The 25,507-nt window shown below is 39.9% G+C and overlaps 1 protein-coding gene across 1 annotated transcript in view; it reads right to left on the minus strand.

The window, feature by feature from the left end:
* P2RX2 (purinergic receptor P2X 2) overlaps nucleotides 1-25,507 on the minus strand; it is a gene marked incomplete at its 5' end in the record, with an annotated part of 84,382 nt that overhangs the window by 46,206 nt on the left and 12,669 nt on the right. Inside the window, 3 exons of the mRNA XM_082243079.1 lie at nucleotides 447-574; nucleotides 5,693-5,825; nucleotides 11,778-11,858. Coding sequence (XP_082099205.1) covers nucleotides 447-574; nucleotides 5,693-5,825; nucleotides 11,778-11,858 — 342 coding nt within the window. The remainder of the gene's footprint in view (nucleotides 1-446; nucleotides 575-5,692; nucleotides 5,826-11,777; nucleotides 11,859-25,507) is intronic.

Raw genomic sequence — 25,507 nt, forward strand, 5'->3', positions numbered from 1 at the left:
AGCACTTGACATTACAGGTCGTGTGATATCACTTAATATCAAGGAATCGTTTGTTGGATTTCACCTTTAAGGCTCTATTGATACTACTCTGTTTATTAGTGACTCTTTTTTTAATCATTTTATGCACGTATGTTTATTGGCAACATTTATTTATGGCTAATTTTCCTGCACCTTTGTGGGTTATGGATAATTTTTAAAGAAAAACATTTTTTTTCATTATGTGTTTCACTACTGTCATATTTTATTATATTTGCTAATGTATATTTATTTTTAACGCACTAGTCTTTTTCACATCCCAGAAAGAGGTGGCTATGGGGCCCTGGGAATTGTAGCTATGCCCTGCTCCTATCCCAGTGTAATGAATAGGATGCTGCACACACTCTAATGCTCTGACTGCATAAAAGGCTGCTGTGATTTCTCATTCATTATTAACTTCATCCACCTACCTGTAGTTGTAGCCTGTGGACACATTACTCTGCAGATCAAGGCGTCGGAAGGAATACTGTGGACGGCACTTTGATGGATGTAAATCTAAGTTGCAGTTCCAGTTAATGATCACTCCAATAATGCCTCCCTGCAATAGTAGACACACGCCTTAAGATTTAAGGACAAGAAAAGTAGTAATAAAAGCAACAATATTCTCTGCAGGGAAAGACAGTTGATGGAAGCATAAAGTTATACACCTCATTAACCTACCCTTCTATACATGAACTAAATGTTCAAGGTTTGGACTCTGCTTTATACTTGCATATATATATATATATATATATATACATACATACATACATACTACGTACATGTATTTCACCCTTTCTGTCCTATCAGTCCTCAGCTAAGAAGTGAGAGGCATTCCAGCAGCACAGTGGCTTTAGAGGAGTTCCCTTTGACATCTTGGAATTAAAACTATATTTGGAGTTAGACCAAATATGGTTGATGATGTGGGTTTCAATTTTAACAAGTAAATACCCCAAATCTATACTTCTCTTTTGAAAAATAGTGATTTTATTGTGAAAAAAAAAGGATAAACCAAGATGGTATAGATAGAAATCCAAGTTTGAACAAGAACTTTCGTTAAAGTGCAATCACAAATAAATGGCAGAACGGGTTTACATAAATGCAGAGGGATAGAGCAGTATGGGCAATGTAGTGCAGCAAAGCACAGCATGCATACAGGCAGAGCAGTGCAGAGAATGAGAGGAATATTAGGTACACGTGGCTGAATTCTGGAGCCATCTGTCCCAGATCTTGTTGTATTTAGTGGGACATCCCCGATTCTTGTACATAATTCTATGGTACGGCAAGACAGAGTTTACTTCCCTCAGCCAGTGTTGGAAATCTGGAGGGCTCTCCCTCATCCACTGTCTAGCCACCAGCTTCCTAGCTATAAAGAGCGTGTGTTGTAGAAAGGTTTTCGTGAATTTATTCATGTCTTCATCTGGGTAAATACCCAGTAAGCACTGTTTGGGGTCTAGTTGGAGGGGGGATCCCATAGTATCATGCAGGAAGGCAACTATCTGTTTCCAGTAGGCCTGTATGCAGGGACAATGCCAGAGTAGATGGAAAAACGTACCTGGGGATATGTGACATAGTGGGCAGTCCCGGGAGAGGCCAGGCCTGTATCTGGCCAGCCTGACAGGGGTGAGGTAAGTACGGTTGACTATAAACAGTTGGGTTAACCTGTCAGACAACTTGGGCGACACTCTCTGGCAGGTCTCAAGGGCCTCACACCACTATACTTCTCTTTTAAAGCCATACTGGTATTGCTAGTAGTAGTTAGTCACATTCAACTGGAATTGTTCTGTAATGATGAAATTGTTTTGTAGCTGTATCTAAGCCACTTTCTCAGTTCTAATGAGTTTTAGGTAAGTATCCAAGCATCCACAGAGGTAGCACTGACACCTAATCCACCCATCATGAAAAAGGAAGATGCCGAAGAACAGAATGGGAGGTGTGAAGATTGTGGAACCCTGTTCCAATTACATACTGTAATCCCTTCCCTGGCATCAGAAATAGGTTTTCATCTATCACAGGTATTATTCCTTTGATATATGTTGGCTATATTTTAACCCTTGAAGTCTCAGCCTATGCGGGTGTAAATATCCTTGAGGAGATGTATCCATTCTTAATACTATTTTCCATCTGGTAAGAGGCTTGATTGATTACATGTTTCACCCGTGTGCAGTGGAGCACCATATCACTGTCACTACATAGGAGGTCACTTGAGAGGAGCTATTTGCACTTAACCATATCCGTCTGGTAAGAGTATAACTTGGAAGGTGGTGGGATTTATGCACCAGCCACGTGGATAAATGGACTTTTATTTTTGAATTAATATCACGTTCATCCACATATATTTAGAAGATTTGTATGCACCAGTCACGTGGATAAATGGACTTATATATTTTTGATATTATATCACGTTCATCCACATTTATTTAGAAGATATATTGAATCATATGGACTTTGGGATTTATCATGTTGTACATTAACTTTGTACACACGTTATCACTTTGTATCATAATTATCATGATTTGTGCTTGTACATCAGGATAACTCATTTAATTTTAGCGCACCAGATCATTTTTCACATACATTTATCGTCCAATCAGTTTATTGGATCTTTGGTAGCAGCTTTATTTCAATTAGCGCACCTTTTTTCTATTTTCATATGTTGGCTATAGATGAGAGCTGCTGTCAAAATGCTGGGGTAGAGATGTTAAAAAGCATTTTATGCGAAAGACAAATGGTGTAAAAGGTCCCCACCCCTGCCTGAAGCAGTATTAAACCCAAAAGCAAACATTTATTATAGTGCAGCTTACCAATTCTTAGATATGATGGCTATGTTTTTTCTTTTTTAGGCTCTTTCTTTTATTTTCATCTGGAGAAGAAAAAAAAAAACAAATGCAGCCACCACTATATCTAATGATTGTTAAACTGCTATATATTAAAAGTTTGATTTCAGGTTTAATTTCTCTTGAAGGATGGTTGCTCTAAATTGATGTACTGTAGATGGCCTTTTTCCTGCCTCTTGCAAAACAGTTGTCCTTCCTGTGTAAAATTTGCACCTTAATGTCCTCAAAAGTATGTCCCTTTTCCTTAAGGTTTAGGAAAACTGTTGATACTTGTCGCCCTTTGTTGGGTCACATGTATATTGAGAGGTTGTTTCATCTCCCCAATGTACAGGTCTTTGCATTCCTCACTACACTGCACTGCATATATCAAATTTTTTTGATTACCGGTATGTTTGAGTGTTGAGGCTTTTGGATGAATAGGATTTTGTCTCAGTGTATTGATGGGCTTGATAGAGACAGGGATGTGATGTTTGGTAAAGATCCTTTTAGAGAGTTTTTCCAGCACTCCAGCTACTGTACATATAGGTTCTGCTTCTCCCCTCTGGTCAATGGTCCCTGGTTTTGCTTGACATTGTGGATGTTTTAACTAAAGTCCAGTCTGGGTAGCCACAAACTTTCAAAGCACTCCTGAGATATCTGTGTTATTTGTCTTTAGTCTCTGTGTTGTTGCCATCTTGCAGAGTTCCAATAATCCCAAGTTTGCATTCCAGTTGGTAGTGGGAGTCAAAAAGCAGATACTGGTATGTCCTTGTAGACCTTAATGTCTATGTCACTCACCTCCTTGACTGATAACATGCAGTCCTAAAAGGGCAATTTGTTATTCTTTGTTATTCTGTGCCTCTTCAGGATTGTTTATAACCACTGAGTTTATGTGTTCACTAAAAGCTTGTATTTCCGATGTTCGAATCTCACATACAGTTTTTTCTACATACAACATACTTGAACCAATGACTTTGTGTTTTTCCCATGAAAGAGTTCAAGGCTTTATTCTCCACCTCCCCATGCACAAGTTAGCTACAATGGGAGATACAGGAAATTCCATTGCACAGCCATGTTTCTGTCTGTAATATCCAGGATAATGATTGGCAATACACTAGTTGAATTATGTTCAAAATCTTTAAATTGAGCCTTGATCCAAGCAGGTAGAGTGATTCTAACTCACTAAAAGTCAGCTAATTCACACGCAATGGATAAGAAATATGGGAGGTACTCTCAGATTGGAAACATACATATATCAGTATAGGGGCTGTCCTGATAAATTTGAAAAAATATGGGTGCCTTGGCTCGATACACCAGGCCTTAGTTCATTGGGCTTGGCATCATGGCATGGCCATCATGGCAATTTGTGTCTGTACCATGGAATTGTGTAATATGTGTGCCTTTTAATACTGTTTTGACGTTGATTGCATATGCATAATGGTTGCTCTGTAACTGTAATTGGTTTGTCCTTATTAAACACCTTTCTTGACTAAAAAAAATCTCCATAACAAGAAAGTTAGTTAGAATTTCGAATTGTTAGTGGGGGTCAAATTGACATTTATTCTTGATCACAGTGATAAAAAATCTGAAGGAGCAGGATGGAACATTTTTCTTGATCAGACAACAGAGAATGTGGTTTTTCAGTTTATTCACTCCAAAATTATATATTAAAAGCAAACATTTTTTAAGTACTGTCAAACTACATTTGTCAAGTCATTGAATGTACTGATGAGAATTTTCATACAAAAACTAGTGTATGACCAACTTTAGTCACTCTGGTAAGAAAATGTAGTTTCCTTACTCTTTATCCCCCACCGCCCTAAGTAGGTCTAAACAAATCTCTATAACCTGCTAGAGATTAAACATTTCTCTACTTTATCTAAAACTAGAAAAAAAAAACTGAGAAAGCATTGTGGAAGGGTTTCTATGTATTCCCAAAAGTGTAAGTCCACCCTAACACTAAAATCCCTTCTTCTAAAGACATTCACGATCTAACACTAACCTATCTAGCCCTGTAAAGAAGAAATCAGTATACATACCTTTTTTGAAGTCGATCCAACCCAATCACACGCTGAGCTGTCAGCTGCGGCTTCGCTGTGGAGACGGGTGCAGAGGACACAGCCGACAACAAAGCCCCATTGTAAGTCTATGGGTGACGACACTCCCCATTCATTTCACAGCCGTTGTCCGCCGTGTCCTCTGCAGAGCTTCCGCCGCTGGAGATGGATCGGCTTCAAAAAAGGTATGTATACTGATTTTTTCTTTACAGGGCTAGATAGGTTAGTGTTATATCGTGGATGTCTGTAGATGCAGGGATTTTAGTATTAGGGTGGACTTCCCCTTTAGGGAATACATAGAAACCCTTCCACAATGCTCTCTCAATTTTTTTTCTAGTTTTAGATAAAGTAGAGAAATGTTTAATCCCTAGCAGGTTATAGAGATTTGTTTAGGCCTACTTAGGGTGGTGGGGGATAAGGAGTAAGGAAACTAAATTTTCTTACCCGAGTGACTAAAGTTGTCATACAACAGGCTAGTTTACCTATGTTTTTCGATCAATCAACTTGGGTACAATCAGCCTGCCCATGCATGATTTGAATAACAGACAAACCCTGCTGAACCGGCTGAAATTTAAACCGTGTATAGCTGGCTTTAGAGATAAACAGACAGTCTTTATCTAAATAGCATGTTATTTGGAAATGAATATTAGGGTGAAAAAACTAAATTTTTAATAAAAAGTATATGCAAAAAAGGCTTGCCATTATTTGGGGATTTATAATATATTATAAATATAGGAATTAGTCATTGATTGCACTTATTCATTTTGATATGGTACAGAAGTGTTCTGTAAAATGTTATCTGACCTTATATGCTATTTCCGTGAAATTGACACCAGCTTCCCTTACAATAAAACCCATGGTAAATATTGGACAGGAAGGAGATTGTGTAGGGTGGTAAGTACAGTTCTTTAGAGCATTGTCACCTTCAATGTTTCCCCTGTAGGGAAGAAGAGAAGACAGCATTAATGACAGACATTAATATCCTGATTAATACCACAACAAAATAGAACTGGATATCATAATGCTTATTAGTATTCAAGCTTTATGTTTCAACTCATGTCTTTATTGTCAATTAAATTCCAACAATATCAAGAGAGTTTCAGTTTGTGTTTTTAGTCCAGAAACTACGAAATTTAAAAGACAACATATTAGAAAGTCATTCGCTGAACACAGATGTGCTTTTTATGGTTTCCCTATACACTGTTAGATGCACATACAAGGACTTAAACATTAAAGCCTAACTCTGAACATAAATAAATACAATATCATTTCCCCCCCTTTCTGAAAAATATAATGCTCATTTTACTAAGGGGTGATCCAAAACAGAAGAATACTTAAAGTGGTTGTAAAGTCCCATTCATTATACTGTATTCTTTCATCCCCTATGTTTTAGGAACAAATTAAATACTGTGTGTGTTTTTATTTAATTATAAAGCAAAATACTTCTTTGCCCAGATCTGCTGTGTGGTCACATGTCCTCCCTCGGCTCTCCTTCTCAATCTAAGGAGTACAGTGGGAGGGGCTGAGATACCCCTCTGACTTTTGCAAGCTAGCAGAGGGAGGACATGTGACCCCACGGCAGAGCTGGGAAAATAAGTATTTAGCTTTATAATCCAATAAAAACACACACCGTATTTAATTTGTTCCTAAAACATAGGGGATAAAAGAATACAGTATAATGAATGTGACTTCAGCTTAACAGTTTAAAAAAAATACACACACTGTACGTAATATGTTTCTGAAACAGAGAGGATAAAAGTATATAATAGATGTTACTAAGACACGTAATCCTATTAGGGATCAGTTGCCATGATAAGCATGGTCAGTACACACAGGGGGAAACAGGAACAGGCAGGATCAACCAGGCATTGTACAACACAGAAAGGGATAATTGACATTGCAAAATCACTGTTCTATATCTTGTGCCTTAAAGGGACATGTTTTTTTTTTAGGGTTACAACTGCTTTAAAAAATAACAAACATGTTATACCTACTGGCTCTATGCAGTGGTTTTGCACAAAGCAGCCTCGATCCTCCTCTTCTTAGGTCTGCACTGGCGCTTCTGGCCCCTCCCTCCTGCCAAGTGTCCTCAGAGCAAGCAGCTTGCAATGGGGGCACCCGAGCAGGGTCACTCCTGCTGCTGTCCTAGCTTATGAGGAGGGAGAGTCCCATGAGAGGAGGAAGATTCAGGTAGGTATTAGCCAAGCCAGGTCATTGTGGAAGCAATCACGCCATCCAGCAGTAGAGAAGTGTTCTGGAGGCGATTGGTTCCTATTTCCTACATGCATGTATACATCTTACGTTTGTGAGTATAATGTATGCTACCTATTTTGATTTTAATAAACTTTTTAAGTGGTAATGCACAAGGTCAGTTATCTGTTCTAAAAAGACCACTCACCTTCCCACATACCACTTGAGCGCAGGAGAGATACTGTTTTTGGGGCTGGGGGGGGGGGGGGATGCTGCACACTGAAGGTTTTTAAAAAAAACTTCAGCCTTTACAAACACTTTAATATTTCAGGGTCCCACTATCTTCCTCCCCGCTTCTTCTAATTGTTACCACCAGTACAATGAAGCTGCTTTTCTTCTCTAACCCATCTTGTTACTGCCCTTGCTGCTGATGTCGTCACGCACATTGCAGGACCAATGGCAAACACTGGTCCTGCACTGTGATGAAGTAAGATTGCCGTTCATATTCTAGCATTATATGTATCCTATGTGCTTCAAATGTTTTACAAAACAACCTCAATATATATACAAATAACTAACCATACAATCCATACACAAAAAAAATACAGTGTATATTAATGTTCACAGCTTGTAACGGTCCCCAAATAAATAAAAATCATTTTTAAAAATAACTTTTGTGCTGTAAATTTAGCTTACAAATTTAATATGCACAAAAATGAATAATATTTCAATTCATAAATAGCAAAATAGCCACAATGTGTAGCAGTCCCACCTTACTGTTCACAACATGTGACAGTCCCCAATCTACACTCACAGTGAAAGTATATGTCAGGGTTATTTGGGGAGGTTAAATTTAATAAGAAGAAAATGAACTGTTATATTTTGTTCTGTATAGAATTATGAAGCAATGACATCCATTTTTGTCAGGTTACTAAAAGGTTAAATATCCTTTAACAGAAAAGTGCCTGTTCAGGAAATTCTTAAACAGGTTTAACGCAGACATGCTGTGTTGACCTAAGGTAATAAATAAATAGTCTGTTGACTTTCTTTAGACAAAGACTAGCTGACAATATACCAAGGTAATCTTGTTTGTGTGGGATCATAAAACAAGTCAGTATTTTCTATGCTTAAACCCATTTAAAAATAGGATTTACAGATATGTTATATCTTACATGTAAAGGAATATTAACAATGAAAAATATATATAACTAGCATACATAGATATGTAGAAAATTTTTATATATTATAATTGTTTCATATTTTGCTAAATTCTAACTTTACTGATTTTGATGACTCATCACTGCATGTTTAGTAAGGCTTCAGAAAATAAGCTCTTGTAAGTAGTAAAGCATCATAAAACTGTTTTTGGCCTTGCCTGAAGTCTCGTCTAGGAGGTCTGAATTGTAAGCTCTCTGTCAATATAAGGTGCAAAGTTTATTTGAAGATAAATAATGCTGCTATATTGCTACATGCTGAAGCTAGAGCAATGCAATACTGCCATCACTGGTCACTGAATGCTACTACGGTAATATAAGTCTTAGGTTAAAAAGTCATTTCCTAGATATATATATATATATATATATATATATATATATATATATATATTATAAGATATATTAAATATTAAGATGGTGTTACCAGATTTAATCTTTATTCAGATACCTGGTGGATATTAAATGGACATGTAATAGATGAGAGCATGGTTACATTTTATGTTGTTTTATAATAGTCTTAAATGGAGAAATCTTTATTTAATTTTAATATACTGGTTGACCAAGAAGTGTCACCCTATGACATTACCAGTTAATGAATAAGATGTTCCAACCAATGGGGATCATGTTACTCCCTCTGGGTTTAACTTATGGTAATTGTTCTACACCATATAAAAGACCAGATGAGAGAGACACAAGACACATGACACTTGCCCAATATACATCACACATACAACATACACACTACTACAGCTATGCATAGACTCATCTACACAGACTCCATTTCGCTCCATCATGTATCTGAACCTTTGAGGGATGCCAAACGAAACTCCTCCCTTATTGACTGCCATCTTGGAAATGCAGCCATCTTAAAGACTCTGGTAACTACCATTCTAAGCTAGAAGCCATCTTAAATATGGTAAATATGCCTTGCTAATTATTTGATTATTATTCAATATTATTTATGTACTTCCTTAAATTTCATATTCAAGGGTAACGAGAGTACAATCCCAGCCGTATAAACCATATGTAGATTTTTCTCTAAAGAGATGATTTTTGTTTTTGTAACATTTTTATTAATATCAGATTTAGCGCATTATTAGCGTATTAGTCTCACGTTTTGCATAGCCTATTCTCGCTTCATCTGCAGTGAAGTGACTATCAGACTGTGCATTGCGCAGACAATTGTGGTCTGATTATATAGAATATTCATTTATGGTTTCTACTACATCTGGGGAAAGTGTAATCTTGTTTTATTTTCACTTTCATTATTGAGCTACACATCACATTGCATTAATTGTTTGAAGTTTGTATTTTTGTGAAGTTATATCTTTTTGTGTCATCTCAAGTTTGATCATTTATCGTGATTATTGTCTGGTGAATAACTATTCTTATATATATATTCCATACTGTAGACTGTTTTCACTAAGATTGGTATATGCTTTTAAAAAGAAATTAATCAATAAAAAGAATTTGCTACGTATTGATTTATGGACATAAGTGAAGATTCTCCTTCCTCATAGATCTTTGCTTATTATTAACCATAAATAGACACTGTTATATTCAGAGCAGTATAAACATTCTGACATAATGGAGGCACAGCGAGATATTATTAATTTATTATTAATTCTGACAATATGATTCCAATATTGTGAATTCCACATGCTTCACCACCAATCACCTTATGGGTTCACCTAAAAGCATTGACCTATATGGTGAAATAGGTCATACTGCACCTACCACCATACTCCTTCAAGGGGGTCATACACCTCAATAACTCCAAATGTATTTCCGTACTTCCTTTCTGTACGGGCCCTCTGATCTGGTATAATAATGATTCCCCTCCCTGGCAAGATCTCTCCAGGGTATAGCTCACAAAAATAGAACCATCTATGTGTTTTCCATTTAAATCACCAATTCTATTAAAAAATACAAAATGCACTTAATTTAAAAGTGCACAGTCCTTGTGCGCCACAGTATTATGGCATATTAAAAGAGCATTGCTCACTTAAGAGAACTTCAGATTGGAAACTTGCAGCCTAAAAAAAAAACACTTTCAGGTATACGTGATGAGGTTATAGGATTTGTACATGTCTGTACATGTTTCGTCCCTCATATAAGGGTGAAAGACTGTTACATGCTTTAAACACTGGTATACGCTGTAATTTTTTGTGTATGATTGGATAGATGGTTATTATTTGTGTGTATTTTGAGATTGCTTGGTAAAAAAATTCTAGCATGCAGGTTATACTGTATATATTTTTTTATTTTTTGGATATTTCTTTTGGGAAAATATGTATTACTGCACGGCGCTATTTATATATTAACCTTAGCTTGGTGGTGTGTGAACACATAACAGTGCAAGGGGTAGCTTACAATATGTTTTTTTGTGCACTATATACACTAGGTGGTTAACTGTGCAGAGGGTATTTTTGCTCAAATATTAGTCATCATGTTTCAGCATTGGGGAGCAGAGAAACTCCAGCTACTAAAAGACCATGAATTTCCTTTGTATTAAATGTCTATTAAATTCTTTATCAGCTAGGGAGCATTGTTATTTATGCCTACTTTAAAGTGTAATTCCAGTCAATCTTTTTTTTTTTTTGATTCCTTGAATGTAGTGTTATTATCCTAGCAATGTCCCTACTAGGAGGATTACAATGCACCTAGTACAATGCACCATTACATGACACAAAATAATGTAATCGGCAATCTCTTTCAAATAAGAGGAAATCCCATCTATGACAGTTGTCACGAAAAGAAGGTTTCCCATCTCTGACAATTGTCACAAAAAGAAGGTTTAACTTCTACCCCTGCCAAAGGTTTAAACCTTTTCCACCTTTACCTCAAACTAGAAATAAACATTTTTTGAGAGATAAAAACTGCGTACATGCTGAAATGGTAACTATTTTTGCAATGGTAACCATATTGTGCTATGTAAGATTTGCTGGCACTATTATTTAATGGTGAGTTAACGCATAACAATATTACGTTAGGTCAAAAATGCAAAATTAGTTTACTTGATAGGTAAGGAGATAAGATGTAAACTGTATTTTCAAGCAGGTTTGCAACTTTTTTCTATGTTATTCAAGCAGACCACTCATAGTACTTTGATCTTGAAGACGTCAGTGGTCATGGCATGTCTTGGCAGACAAACCTAGCACCCTGTCTTTTCTGTTCATAGATTTTACCCTGGGTGCATGATGAAGCATCCATCTATTACAAATGGTTTGCTAATCATTTGATTTGTACTTTGAATTTTGGCAGCTATCATTTATAGCAGTGCTTCACCATTAAGAGCCACTAAGTAAATTGTAAACTTACTGCCTAGAGCTCAGTAACATTCTGATTCTGCAATTCTCATTAAGTGCCTTGGAACCGCCCCACATAGCACTCTAAATAACACACACAATATGTACAAGTGTTTTTGGACAATAATTTGTACAGGCAGGAGGTGAGCTTAAGAATCATTGATTAAATAATCTTACTTGGAGAATCTGAACTGAGGGAAATGGATGTTGTTCTTGATTAAGATGGTAAAGCTTGGTACAAACTCTTGTAGAGATTCACTAGAAATAAAGACACCAAAAATGCTCTGAATAAAAAAAAAACAGATCAAATAAAAATGCATAAAATGGTTTCAATGACAAGTACATTTAGTTGTATTTACAGTAGAAAAAATATATATGCCAGTAACAAGATACAATAGTAGAGAGATTTCTGTGTATGTAATATTACATGTATGTAATATATATACAGGTGCATCTCAAAAAAATTGAATATCATCAAAAAGTAAATTAATTTCAGTAATTCAATTCAAAAAGTGAAACTCATATTTTATATAGATTCATTACACACAGAGTGATATATTTCAAGCATTTCTTTCTTGTAATTTTGATGATTATGGCTTACAGCTAGTAAAAACCCAAAATTTAGTATCTCAAATTAGAATATTACATAAGACCAATACAAAAAAAGATTTTTAATACAGAAATGTTGGCTCACTGAAAAGTATGTCCATGTACAATATAGTATGCACTCGATATTTGGTCCAGGCTCCTTTTGCATGAATTACTGCATCAATGCGGCGTCGCATGGAGGCAATCAGCCTATGGCACTGCTGAGGTGTTATGAAAGCCCAGGTTACTTTGATAGCGGCTTTCAGCTAATCTGCATTGTTAAGTCTGGTGTCTTTTATCTTACTCTTGACAATACCCCACAGATTCTCTATGGGGTTTAGGTCAGGCGAGTTTGCTGGCCAATCAATTTGGCCGGGTGGGCAGGTGCCAAGTCCTGCTGGAAATGAAATCAGCATCTCCAAAAAGTTGGTCAGCAGAGGTAAGCAATTGTGCAAGAAGTGCCTTTGAATTTTCTGGTAGAGGGCTACGCTGACTTTGGACTTGATAAAACACAGTGAACAAACACCAGCAGATGACATAGCTCCCCAAATCATCACTGACTGTGGAAACATTACACTGGATCTCATGCAACTTGGATTCTGTACCTCTCCACTTTTCCTCCAAACTCTTGGACCTTGATTTCCAAATGAAATGCAAAATTTACTTTAACCTGAAAGAAGGGCTTTGGACCACCGAGCAAAAGTCCAGTCCTTTTTCTTCTTAGCCCAGATCTGACGTTGTCTCTGGTTCAGGAGTGACTTGACACAAGGAATGCGAAAGTTGTAGCCCATGTCCTGGATACATCTGTGTGTGGTGGCTCTTGAAGCACTGACACCAGCCGTAGTCCACTCCTTGTGAATCTCCCCCAAATTCTTAAATGGCCTTTGCTTCACAATTCTCTCAAGGCTGTGGTTATCCCTGTTGCTTGTGCACCTTTTTCTACCACATGTTTTCCTTCCACTCAACTCTTCATTAATATACTTGGATACAGAACTTTGTGAACAGCCAGCTTCTTTAGCAGCTTCTTTTTGTGACTTACCCTCCTTGTGGAAGGTGACATTGACTGTCTTCTGGACAACTGTCAAGTCAGTAGTCTTCCCCATGATTGTGTAACCTACTGAACCAGACTGAGAGACCATTTAAAGGCTGAGGAAACCTTTACAGGTGTTTTGAGTTAATTAACTGATTAGAGTGTGACACCATGAGTCTACAATATTGAACTTTTTCACAATATTCAAATTTTCTGAGATACTGAATTTTGGGTTTTCACTAGCTTTAAGCCATAATAATCAAAATAAAAGAAAGAAGTGCTTGGAATGAATCACTATGCGTGTAATTAATCTATATATTGTATGAGTTTCATGTTTTGTATTGAATTACTAAAATAAATTAACTTTTTGATGATATTCTAATTTTTTGAAATGCACCTGTATATATATTGTATATACAATTATAGATACTGTATGTATAATATTCTCTAAAGCATTACAGTAGTACAAACCATTGCAGAGTATAAAAACCAAGGAGATGGTAATTGGTCATTAGTAGGGGAGCATTTCCTTGAGTATTCCTGAGCTCTGGTAAGGATATCTTGGCGGCTGGATCTCCTCTTGCGAGAACATCCCTGAATAGTCCAACTGGACAGCAGGAAGGAAGGTAAGGACTGGGGGGGGGGGGTTGGAGTCACCATCATTGCTGTTATTGTGTGTTAATCGATACGCATGTCTTCATGTGTATCTAGAGGGGGTTTGTGGACTTGACTCCAGGACTATTAAAGTAAAGTTGGTAGGGAAACCCATGATGAATAAGAGGAGAGAGCACATAAAGGGACAAGTAGACATAGAGGGGTGAGATGCGTAACGTGTAAATAAGGTTGTTAAAAAAAGCGAAAAGCGGGCACCCCAACTCCACCATTTCTTACACTCTTTGTCAGACCCCTCACTTTTTGCGAGGGACCTTACGCCGTTCGAGGTTCATTGCGTGGGGGAGGGTGGACTGCCTAGCCCTCTTTCTAAATCCTACAGTTTGTTGACCACCCCGGCAGATGAATACACGCTACCCAGTCTGGGGAAGTGGGAAAGGGATCTCCAGCTGCAGTTGACCTCGGCTCAACGACTAAAGATCTGTACCCTGGCTCTGAAAATCCCGACCTGTACGAAACTACAGGAATTGAATTATAAGATCCTTACCTGGTGGTACAGAGTCCCCTCTCTTTTACACAAGTTCTTCCCGGACACGTCAGAGCTTTGCTGGCGCTGTGGGGAAGGTGTGGGGACCTTGTTGCATATCTTCTGGTCGTGTCCGCGGCTTGCACCCTTTTGGAGGGCTGTGCGGGCGCTTCTGGGAGAACTCACAGACTGTACCCTTCCTGACACCCCAGAGTTTTATCTTTTGCAGTTATCTCCCATGCCGATTTCCAAGAGTAAGAAGTCAATTATCCCACACGTGCTTTGTGCAGCTAAAGCCTGCATTCCAATGCTCTGGAAGTCGACTAGAACCCCCACTATACAGGATTGCACGCGTAAATTAGTGGAGATCAACCGGATGGAGGACCTCACGCTTACGGCGCAGAATAGAAGGGAACGATATGAGAAGATGTGGGGATTCTGGAACGCTTTCATCTTCACTGACAAGGGGAAGTCCCTTCTGGGCGCTTAAAGCTGATGCTTGATCGGCAGGTGACGCTGTCGGTGTTGGGCGCCCCACCTACCCCCACCCCCCCCTTTTTTTTTTTTTTTTTCCCTCTCTCTCCTCTCTTTTCTTTCTCCGCTTTCGCCCCTCTATTTCCTTCATTCTTTCCCCTCCCTTGGAATTCTTACTCTGCGCTCTGCACTTCTTTATCTTATATTTTCAACATTCTATAAAAGGTTGGGCAGTTACAGTTTGGGAAAAGTTTTTGTTGCCCTGCTGATTTCTTTTATCTTTCTCCAGGTCTCTTGAGCTACTGTAGTTCCGACGAGTCCCGAGGGGGGTGTTTCGCTTCCCCTTTGGGACGTGGAGACATGTTTTTCCAGTTTTCTCCTGCACCGACGAGCTACTATTCTTGAATGTTTGTTGTGTATGGAAGATGCTTCCCCTATCTGACTGGGGTATCTTTCGATCAAAATTGTATTTATGTTTGCTTTTTCCACTGTACTGCCTTTCTCAATAAATAAAATATTTGAAAAAAAAAAAAAAGAGAAAAAATGATTACATTAATAGGAATAAAATATAATTTGGAACTATGGGGCTCCAGGGAAAACCTATACAATCTGTCACCATTTTATTTCTCCCTGAGACTCAGACAACTATGAATAATAGGACTGTGTTGCTCTCTTGTCTCTTGTTTATGAGCACATAAGTGTTGCACATGGCTTAAGGAAAGGTAACACCCACTAAGGAACCCCAAGTTTTATCAGGACTTTTTGTCAAGGTTCATCAGACACCAGCCTGCCAGGAGAACTGTTTATGGTACATGTATTACCAATGTTTATAACTGGTATATATATTTTGGATGCACAATTATTTATTTAGGGCATATATAACATACACAGCACAGGATCAACCCAAAATGTAGTCATAACAGACGAGATAAGAGTTATAAAGAATGTGTGAAAGTCATGTGTAGCTGGACTGCTTGATACAAATATCCAGAGTTATAGTGTTAACAAGCTTTCTGGGAAATTCAGTTTCCTGGATGTGTTAATGTGGATCTTTGGGAAAATGTCAGTTACTTCATCATTGTTGTGGTTTATTGCTTCCTCCCTAATGAATAATGATAGATTAAGTATAAGTATCGAAGCTGCAAGTTTTAAATAAGGCACTATGAGTCTACTATGAATATAGCAAACTGGAAAATATATTAAAATGTAGCATATGTGCTTGCATTCTCTTTTTAAGCTGTTAAGTAGCATATACTCTTATGTAATAACAATAAAAGAGCGAGTACAAAGTTCCAAGCTCCTTAAGTGCAATGCCCATGGCAACTAATTACAGTCATCCTCATGAATTTTGTTTGGTTCACTATAGATTAGTGCTTTTCTCCATTACTGTTCATTAAATAAAATAGCGGAGGTTGATTCCACCTTCTTAGATTTTCTGTATAATAAAGTGTATGTCAAGGGAAAAAAAAAACATGCTTCAAGTAATAAACAAAAAACATTAATGTGCCAGAAATATACGAAGGGTCTTCAAAAAGTTTCCGCACTTTTATGTACACTCACCGGCCACTTTATTCAGTACACCAGTTTAATTGCTTGGCAACACAAATTGTTAATCAGCCAAACACATGGCAGCACAATCATCTCTAGGGTTTACAGAGAATGGTCCGAAAAAGAAAAAATATCCAGTGAGTGGCAGTTGTGTGGACGAAAATGCCTTGTTGATGTCAGAGGTCAGAGGAGAATGGGCAGACTGGTGATAGAAAGGCAACAGTAACTCAAATAACCACTCATTACAACCAATGCAGGATAACATTTCTGAATGCACAACACATCGAACTTTGAAGCAGATTGGCTACAGCAGTAGAAGACCACTCTGGGTGCCACTCCTGTCAGCTAAGAACAGGAAACTGAGGCTACAATTCACACAGGCTCGCCAAAATTGGACTATATAAGATTGGAAAACTTTTCTGTGTCTGATGAGTCTGGATTTTAGCTGTGACATTCAGATGGTAGGGTCAGAATTTGGTGTAAGCAACAGGAAAGCATGGATCCAGCCTGCCTTGTATCAATGGTTCATGCTGGTGTAATGGTGTGGGAGATATTTTCTTGGCACACCTTGGGCCACTTACTATCAAATGAGCATAACTCCCAACTTTTGAACTTGAGAATAAGGGACATTTCAGGGAGATAGTGACCTGCGGCGTGCTATATTCTCCACAGAAAGAAGTGGGTGGGGCAAACATGATATTGGGAGGGGCTTAAGGGCAGTGATTAATAAAACTTGGGCTTCCTTGTGTCTATAAAATATGGTTTGATTGCTGTGCCACAAGCTGAAGTCTCCATTGTGAATCAACCTTTAGGAAGAGAGATTGGGGAGAGGGAAGGATAACTGTTATATGGAAGGAAGGATCACTATGGTATATGTAAGAAAGGAAGGAGGAATCGCTATAGCACATGGAAGACATGAAGGAAGGATCACTATGTCATATGAAAGGTAGGAAGGATCACTATGGCACATGGAAGGCAGAAAGGAAAGATAACTATGTCATATGAAAGGTAGAAAGGATCACTATGGCACATGGAAGGCAGGAAAAAACACTATAGCACATGGATGGCAGGAAGGATCACTATGGTACATGGAAGGCAGTTCAGTTCATGAACGAATCGTGAATTTATTTTTTTCAGTGAACTGGATGAATCGATTCACCTGGCTGAACTGATTCATTTGAAACAATTCACTATTGACTCAATAGGAGACCAGGTCCGGTAATATGATCTTAGAGTGAGAGAGCTCAGCCCCCCCCCCCCCCTGCAACCAATCAGCTAGCTCACAGCACACTGACAATCAAGAACTAGATACAAACTTACAACAGTTCTGAGTCTAGAGTACACCAGTACAGTGAGTGAAAGAATCATATGAGTCTCCAGAACAGTTACTGAGCCAAAGAATTGTGAGCCTCAGTAAGGACACAGTACACTGAAAGAATCATGAGTCACCACCAGTAGAACAATATACTAAATCAATGATCAGGTAGCAGCAGCGATAAGGTACATACAGCCAGGGCCGTTTGAAGGAATTTGGGGGCCCCAAGCAAAATGGACATGGAGGCCCCCCGACCCCCCGCACACACGCAAAGCCTCCAGCTTTATTTTTCACAGAGGAGAGAAAGAAACATGTGTTCCTTCTTCTTCTTTGTGCAATGTCAACCCAACCTGTTGGAATGGGAGAGCCCAGGAAAACAGGTGCAAGTGGCGGCTGAACACAACCATGGGGATCATTTTTGCTACACAAAAAGCATCATGGCCACAGCATATAGTATCCATCCTCTGCTGTTTTGCAATATAAGGGTGAATGTTTGGGGATGGTAAAAAAAAAAAAAAAAAGTTTTTTTTCCACACCCTAAACACAAGTGTAAGGGGCCCATTCACATGAAGCAAGTGTAGGTTGTGTCTCCTGTTCAGAGCTGTATTTTACCAGCATGACGATGCATAAAGTATTGTGGGCGTCCACGTGCCAGCTTCCCATTCATTTCTATTTGGACCTGCACCCACACCTACCTGCATGTTAGAATAGGACCCAGTGGTGGTACCCATGCAACTGCGTTTCCCAGTAGAAATGAATAGGACACTGGCAGGCGAGGCGGATGCGCACACAACACTTTGTGCATCCCCATGCTGGTAAAAGATGGCCCTGCACAGGAGACACATATCTGCAACGCCAAGTGTCCGGTGTCCCTAAAAGGGCCCTAAATGAGGCCTAAGAATGCTTTTCACTGTCCTGTGATCATCATCATTATCATCATGATAATAATCACACAATACAGATGCTGTGGTTCAATGCACCTGCACTGTGATTAACATGATGATAATGATCACATTTAGCTGCTGTATCATTAATCATGTGCAACAGAGGCATGGCATAGGTGAAGAAAGAAGCTGTTTTTTTTTTGTGAAAATTACAATACCTTATTTAAGCAACATTCACTGCAGACTTGCTGGTCCCCACTTTCCTCATACTGTCTGTCCCTCTGTGCTTTGGTGGCTTTTGGCTGCTGCTGATTTCCCCAGAGCCTGAGCCTTCCCTCTCCTCAGCTCAGCACTTACTTGCTGAAGGAGACACGAGACAGTCAGTGAAGAAGCTGCTGTCTGCTGACAGCCTCTGCTCCCTGTGACACAGATATATCCTTGGGGCCCAGGATATATGGTCATTGGTCAGTCAGACCACATGGGAGCAGCAGGGAACTTGGCAAACAGGCAGAACTTCAGAAGCAAAAAAAAAAAAAAGTGCCTGCACGCACACTTTGGATGCTCTGTGAAACACAGCTGCCGGCCGGGCCCCCTACAGGAGGTAATGGGAACTGCATTCCTGCTATGGAAAGAGTTCAGGAACCGACGTCATCGTTCCTCTGCGTTCCCCTACGTTCCCGCAGCCGAACTCGAGCCCTGGATGATAATGTCAGTCTGTGTCGGGTCTTGGGGCCCCAGGCCAGCTCGGGGCCCCAAGCAATTGCTTGGTTTGCCTGCCTTGACGCGACGGCCCTGCATACAGCTGTAGGCTCCATTTACACCATGGTATTCCGGAGCACAGGCGGAATCGGCGCAATTCTGCCCACAATCCTGAATTGTCCCAAAATGCAAGACATGACTGCGATCCCTGTTACCTTCAATGGCAACCCAATCGCAACGCAATTTTCCTGCAATTGTCACCCGATGAATTGCTGCAAAATCGCACAAACAGAATCATGGGATGCCTGTCACCCAAAAGAAGTTCTAGAAAAAGTAACGGGGATTGCAAGCGCGCCCCACATTTTGCGGCTATTTGGAATTTACGGGCAGAGTTGCGGCCATTCCGCCCACGTTCTGGATCGCCATGGTGTGAACAGAGCCTTAAAGGCAGTGGGGACGCAGAGTCTGGATGAGAGCAGATCCCATTCAGATTAATTCTTTAACCCTTTGTTTTAAAAAGCGATTTTTTTTATTTTTTATTAAAACAGTTAATAAACCCTTATGGGACACTTTGTAATAGTTATAACACAGAACCCTATGATCCGACTGATGATAACTCTGATTATACTGATCAAAAAAGGAAAGGGTTAAATACTCAATAAGTGACAATTTAAAAGTCTATACAGGACATCAGTTTAAAATTAACCATGAATTATGTTTCTAAAATTATCGCTCTCACTCTGATGTTTGTGGCGACACCTAACGTGTGAAGCAATCATCGTTTATGTACACATGCATGCCCTATGCACATTTTTTCACATGCAGATATCAGGGTCGTGGGGATGGTTTTCCTTTTTACTGTATTTTATTATTTCTTTTTTATCACTTTTTGATTTGTTTTTTTTTTTTTTTTTACTTAACAAGGATCTGCCAATCTTCTGTGAATCAGAGTCTTCTGATCAGAGTTGTATAAAGTACTCGAAACCCATACTTGAGTAAAAGTACAAGTGCTCGATCAAAAAGTGACTTGAGTAGAAGTACTAAAGTATTCAACATTTTTTGTACTTAAGTATTGCAAGTAGTTTTTTAAAAAATTTTGCTACTCAAGTACTGAAAGTAAAAGTACCAGTAGTAAATTGCTACTCAAGTACTGAAAGTAAAAGTACAAGTACTGTGTTATGTAGTTATTAAAGAAAGAAGTCAAAAGTTTGAACATCATATTGTTTTTTATTATTTCAAATGCAGCTTTTATTTATACATACAGTAGCATTTATTTTCGTATGCGCTGATAATACACATGTTTTGAGCTTCATGAAACCTGCCATCTACTGTTCTGGCAGTGGTAATTTTTATAATTGTAACGAGTAACTATGCAGCACAAAAAAAAATATCGGAGTAGAAGTATTGAAATCATTGAAAAAATGTAGTGAAGTAAAAGTGGAAGTAGGAGGAAAAAATTCTACTCCAGGAAAGTACAGATACCGCCTTTCGGTACTTAAGTACAGTAGTGAAGTAGTTCTACTTAGTTACTATACATCTCTGGTTCTGATTCAGATCATAATAAGGTTGAGTCAAAATCAAAGCTTAAGTTCACTTGCTTGTCAGCAGACTGAGTAAGTGAACCGAATAATCGATTAAGGAGTCAGTTCATTTCAATGAGTAGTTCAAAATGAACCGATCCACATAAAAGATCTGAACATGGATCCCATCTTTCAGTGAATCTGCTCTGTTCGGGCCTTTTCACATAGACTTTCCGATCAGGTTCGCCTGTCAGTTTTTCAGGTGGACCTGATTGGACCCTCCATTCACCCCTATCGAGCAGTGGATGTCAGTGGTGACATTTTTGCTGACACCCGCCGCTATCCGATCCAATCCTGTCCGTCAAATCCAGACAGATGGAAACCCTATTTTCCATCCGTCTGGAGGATCGGTTAGGATGGGATCGGATGAAAAGGGACAGGCGGTCCGTTCATCTGATCTTCCCATAGAGCAGAGCGGGATTCTGACAGCTCTGTCTCTTTGCACAGTGAGTGGAAACGGACCTTTCATCCACCTGCTCAGCAGGGATCAGCGGATCAATCCCCACTGAGCAAGCGGATTCCCTCAAACGTCTCCGCCCAGTGTGATAGGGCCCTTGGTGTTGAGTGTATGCAGAGACCTTGGACTACAAACAAGTGCGAGTCCCTAAAGCAATCACAGGATAGTGTCATTCCCCCTAACTGGCTGCAGGTCCTGACCTACTGACTGGTTACACAAAACACAGAGCACAGGGGGGGGGGTCTGCTTCTACTTCACTTTGCTTTTATTTTTACACCTTCTGTCTATCATGGAGGGACACACACTCTGCCAATCACAGTGGGGCACAAAGTCTGCCTATCACAAAGGGGCACAAGGTCTAACAATCACAGAGGGGCACAAGGTCTGCCAATCACAATGGGGCACAAGGTCTGCCTATCACAGAAGGGCACAAGGTCTGCCAATCACAAAGGGGCACACGGTCTGCCAACCACAGAGGGGCACAAGGTCTGCCGATAACAGAGGGGCACCGAGTCTGCTCAGCCACTTGTAGCTGGCTGAAGTGCACTGATTTGGTGGCTAGCTTTAGTAAAGTTAGGCTACAAGGAAGGGTAGGAGAGCTTGAGCTGCTTCTACATTTTATCATTTGTTTAATATTTTCCTATGCCCTCCCTGGTCCCTACTGGAGGGTCTGTGCTGAGATAAAGCTGGGAGGGGGGTCTGTGCTGAGGGGAGTTTAGGACTGCAGGGAAAAATCTGTACTGGGTGGGGATTTGGGGCAGTGGAGGGGAATCTTTATGGGGAATATTACTTTTGAGGGGAGATTTATACTGAGGGGGGGGGGGGAGATAAAGCTTTGTTATCCTGAGCATTCCCATGAGGTGTAATTTTGGAGCCAATTCATTTCAATGGGCTGTAAATCACACCAGAACACAGAAAACTTAGTACATGTGCTACTCCTAAAAACACTCCACAGTACTATGCGATCTGGCAGTGCGTGTGGGGTGCCGTTAACAATACAATGGCACTTTCCAGCACAGTGTGGGAAACACACACAGAAGGCACCTAATAATAATAATAATAAATACAATATACAATTCTAGAAAAAAAAAAAAAAAACATTAAAAAATTACAATTCTACAATATAATTAAGAAAAAAAAATGAAAGGCTATTCACATGTACTTGGCTATCTGAAGAGCTGTCAGCATTTGGATCGCTCTTCAGAGAGCATTTGACAGGTGATAAGGAGGCATATTGCCTCCTCACCCCCTGCTTAAATCCTGCACTAGCATATCGCAATCACATGCTTTGCATGCAGTTGCAGGGCTCTTGCAGAACAGAGTTATTTACTTGAATGGGTCTTGTTTGACAGGGGTATAATTTCTGCACAGCATCGCAGCTGTGGCATGTGTCCACCCCTAACCACTGTCTGCATTGCTAAAGGGGATAGCAATTGGGAGGTAGGAAAAGTGCAGCTCAACCATGGGTTTTTACCACCCCCAAACTCATGTGTGAATGAGCCCTAAGGACTCATTTATCCATGTACTCTGTTCGTGTGAATGAGTGGATTGTTCGCGCAGCTGGAGCCGCCTAGTACTCTAAGAGGATGCAGTGGTTGTATGAACTCAGCCACAGGTCCTAATTTGACAGGTGGGTAGTTGTGAAGGAGTGGCCCTAAATTGCACACTGTCTTTGTTTAGGGCCATACACATGCACCCACACACCTGTAACCCATAGTTTAACATAGGCTGCCTGACCATAGCTTCAGGTGGCTCCAGCCATATAAACAAACCACTGATTCACACTGTACAGGCCACACAGCCCCTGTGAATGAGCCCCAAAACCTCGTTCACACACACAGCTTATATTACCACTAAATAAAGTTTTAGCTTTTAGATTTAGCAGGAATTATGTTGTGTTTGTGTCCAGTAATAATGGTGTTAGTGTATTTTTAGTCTAAATATTATTTAAAAAATTTCGGGAGGGGGGCGGTCGAAGACTATATGGGGAGCCATGCTTTCTAACAGCAGCCCTGCCCCCCCCCCCTCTCAATTTTGACAGACAACACAGCTCTAAATTCTTAACCATGTGGTGTCAGTCCTCCCTACTTAATTTCTGATGAATTACAAAGATCACAGGCCTGTCTTCATCTTCTCCCACTTCATCTCCATAACTCCTGCTTGTGCAAAGGCAGACCACACATGGCTGAGGTTATCAACTCACAATATATCTGGCAAAATCAACAGGTATTTCTACACCTATCAAACAGATATAACAAAACACTTTCAACGGTTTATTTAGAAGACTAAAATAGAGCAAATAAGAGACGCTCTTTGTTAGGATGAGACATACACTTTAAAAGAGATTTAATACCTGTTCTATGATCTTTTCTATTTGTTTGTTGTTCAAATGTTATTTGCTAGTTAGTATTTTACTTCCCAATTAGGCTCCTGGTGTCCAAAATGCAGGACATATTTTACTTTATTATATAACTTCCCATTGCTAAGCAAAGTCAAGCCTTAGCCTAGGTTCACACTGAAGGTGGGTTTGAAATCATGTGAGTTCAGCTGAACTGAAACCCGCGTGTCAGTGCGAGTACGGGGGCAATTTGAGAGACATCTGTGCGGGTTCCTGCACAGATATCTATTGAAATTGCCCCCAAAGTCGCCAAAAGTAGTGCAGAAAGTACTTCTGGGAATTGGTGCGGCACCGCAAAGTCGGCGTTGCAAAGATTTACACGGTGCCGTTGAGGGCAATAGGCTGCAATTTGGTATGCGATTTGACATGTCAAATCACATGTCAAATCATCCCGATGTGAATGGGGGCTAAGACCACTCTTAAAGAGGATTACCAAACATTTTGGAAGTGCTTATTTTGTTTTTCTGCAAACTTTACTTGATTACATTTATTTGTTGGCTAGGCCATACTTCCATAATTTGTAGTTTTGCATACTTTACAAAAATATATATTGGGTGAATAAAATATTTTTAAGTTAACACAAAGTAGTCTTCAATCATGTGTTACATAATTCTTGAATGATAACTCTATGTTACTCTAATGGGCCATACACACTATAAGATTTTCTGAAGACTTTTTCCTTTAGATTTACCAAAACCATATAATATGAGGTCAAACCTAAACACTTTCAATTTGTATGCAATCTGGCAGGCCCCGTCACTACATAGAAAAGGTAAATCTGAAGGAAAAAGTCTTCAGAAAATCTTATAGTGTGTATGGCCCTTAAAGCCCCGTACACACGCACCGATTGTTGGCCGACCGATCGGCCGTCTTTTGTCTAGTGTTGTTGTGTTGGTTGAAATGTGCTCTAGACTGCACACGAATTTTGTCGGCCAACAACAACCAACTGCAGAAGTGATGTCATGTTCTGGTCTACTTTTCTGTGTTTTTTCTTCTCTGAGCATGCCCAGTCTTGATCATCACATTTTTGTCGGCCGAAATCTGTACTGACTGAGGAACAATCTGCCGTTCTGCTGACGGCCAACAAAAATGTTATAGCCTGCACACCAGATTTTGTTCGGCCGAAAAGTCGCAGTCAGTTGTCGGAAGCATCATACTAACAAGCCGACAATCGGCCGATCGGACGTTGGCCGAAAATTTACGGCCAACAATCGGTGCGTGTGTACAGGCCTTTAGTCTATGTTAAGCCTAGGCTGTCCCTAGACAGTCCTAATCAGTCCAAATTGATTTGACAACCTGAGATGGCTTGGGCCCTATGGGGTCATACTGAGTCTGGCAACCAGTGAAGAAGATTTTTATTATACACAAAAAAATCATGCAATCTTCCAGTTTCCACAATTAAGTGCAGTGCATTTAACCACTTGCCGACCGCCGCACGACTATCTACGTCGGCGGTCAGCCCCTCACAGGCAAACTAACGTAGGGCTACGTTGCTTGCTTGTGAGGGTCTAGGGAGCGAGCGCGTGCCCCCGGGGGCGCGCTCCCACTCCCGCGTGGTCACGGACCCCCCCGCGCGTGTGACCAGCGGACCCGATGTCCGCCGGTCACTCGGCGATCGGCGGGGGAGAGGGAGAATGTCAGGCAGCTTGTGTAAACAAACTGCCTGTCATTCTCCTCGCTGCAAAGACACTGATAAAACGGATCTGGTATGTAGATCCGTTGATCAGTGTCCTTACAGCTAGAGCCACAGCCAATCACAGTAGAAACCACGCCCCTAGGGACACACACAGCCCCTC

This window comes from Pelophylax lessonae, assembly GCF_965119305.1.
Source record: "Pelophylax lessonae genome assembly, chromosome: 1".
NCBI classification, from domain to species: domain Eukaryota; kingdom Metazoa; phylum Chordata; class Amphibia; order Anura; family Ranidae; genus Pelophylax; species Pelophylax lessonae.